Source organism: Rhinoraja longicauda, chromosome 21 (genome assembly GCF_053455715.1).
Source record: "Rhinoraja longicauda isolate Sanriku21f chromosome 21, sRhiLon1.1, whole genome shotgun sequence".
Taxonomy (NCBI): Eukaryota; Metazoa; Chordata; class Chondrichthyes; order Rajiformes; family Arhynchobatidae; genus Rhinoraja; species Rhinoraja longicauda.
This window is the reverse complement of record NC_135973.1, coordinates 7,189,965-7,191,708: the sequence shown is the minus strand read 5'-3', so window position 1 is coordinate 7,191,708 and position 1,744 is coordinate 7,189,965. Positions and strand designations below refer to the sequence as shown.

Here is a 1,744-nt window from a genome sequence, read left to right as displayed (position 1 = left end):
ACACCGGGTGGTCGCACTTGCCCACGGCGTACACATCCAGCTCCTGGCAGCACAGCACACAGATCTTGTCGGCCCCGGACCCGGCAGGGGCTGGGGCAGCGGCCGGGGCCCGGTCCTTGGCTCCGTCCTTGTTGGAAGCCATGCCGGAGTCTATCAGCTCCCGTCCCGCCGCCTCGCCGCCCTGACCCCCGCCGCTGACGTCAGCGCGCAGGGCGGCGGGGCGTCTGACGTCGCGCGACCTGTGACGCAGCGCGACGGGCGACGAGGTGGGCGCATGCGCGGGAGAGTCGAGTCGTCGGTGGACACCAAAGATACTAGAGGAGCACGATAAGACTACTCGACCCCAAATACCGCAGTACGTCATTACGCCATTTTAGTAGGCAAAAACCTGCAGAAACATTTAAAAAGATAATAACAAAAATCTGTGAATTGATAGATGAGATATATTCTGCATTTTAATGGTATCATCACAAATACAATGATTACACTGCGAGAGGCATAGGGTTCCTCTAGTATCTTTGGTAGACACAGAATGCTGGAGTAACTCAGCGGGTCAGGCAGCATCTCTGGAGAGAAGGAATGGGCGACGTTTCGGGTCGAAACCCTTCTTCAGACCTGATGTCAGGGGAGGGGGCGGGACAAAGATAGGATGTAGTTGGAGACAGGAAGACTAGTGAGAGAACTGGAAGGGGGAAGGGTGGAGAGAGAGAGGGAAAGCAGGGACTACCTGAAGTGGGAGAAGTCAAAGTTTATTCCGCTGGGGTGTAAACTGCCCAAGCGAAATATGAGATGCTGTTCCTCCAATTCGGGCTGGACCTCACTATGACAATGGAGGAGGCTCATGACAGAAAGGTCAGATTGGGAATGGGAGAGGGAGTTGAAGTGCTGAGCCACCGGGAGATCAGGTTGGTTGAGACGGAGCTGAGCGGAGGTGTTCAGCGAAACGATCGCCGAGCCTGCGCTTGGTCTCGCCGATAAAGAGAAGTTGACATTTGGAACAGCGGATACAATAGATGAGGTTTGGAGGAGGTGCAGGTGAACCTCTGCCTCACCTGGAAAGACTGTTTGGGTCCTTGGATGGAGTCAAGGGGGGAGGTAAAGGGACAGGTGTTGCATCTCCTGCGGTTGCAGGGGAAGGTAGAGTCGAGTCGATGATGGCTGGCGGCCGTTGGTTCGTTTGCTCGCTCGTTGGCTGCGTCGTCTCCTGATGAATGGAAATGGCGTTTGCCCGCCCCCAGCGGAGGAAAACAAATGTAGAACACACTTGAGGAAGGCAGGCTGGCCACTGCATCGAGGCGAGGCGCCAGCTCCTCATACCAACCAACATGATCCCACAGAACAGCCACCACCTCCACAGCCTCCAACTTCACTGTTCTCCAGTTCCGTACTACCTGCTTCTATCTCCTTCCCAAAATGTACAAGCAGGGCTCCAGTGGAGGTAGTTGAGGCAGTTACTATAAGCAGCATTTAAAATTTATTTGGACAGGTACATAGATAGGTAAGGTTTTAGAGGGCAGGTGGGACTGTGGGAATAATTTAAATGAGATGTGGACTGATAGTTAACTTCTTTATATCAGACAAGGAGAACAGTCAAACAAGAGTAGTTCTACCAACTCAAAGCATGCAGCATTTTTTATATCGTATATATTGTGCATATTTGAGAGTATAAATGTGAGATCAGTCACATACAATTGTTCACAGAGTTAACTGTTGTGATTGATCATTCTGTAATATTCCCCTCAGA

At 52.1% G+C, this 1,744-nt stretch overlaps 1 protein-coding gene across 1 annotated transcript in view; it reads right to left on the bottom strand.

The window, feature by feature from the left end:
• The window catches only part of znf598 (zinc finger protein 598), a 24,315-nt gene extending 24,115 nt beyond the window's left edge, over window positions 1-200 (bottom strand). Inside the window, exon 1 of the mRNA XM_078418377.1 lies at window positions 5-200. Coding sequence (XP_078274503.1) covers window positions 5-142 — 138 coding nt within the window. The 5' untranslated portion in view covers window positions 143-200. The remainder of the gene's footprint in view (window positions 1-4) is intronic.
• Window positions 201-1,744: the final 1,544 nt, after the last annotated feature.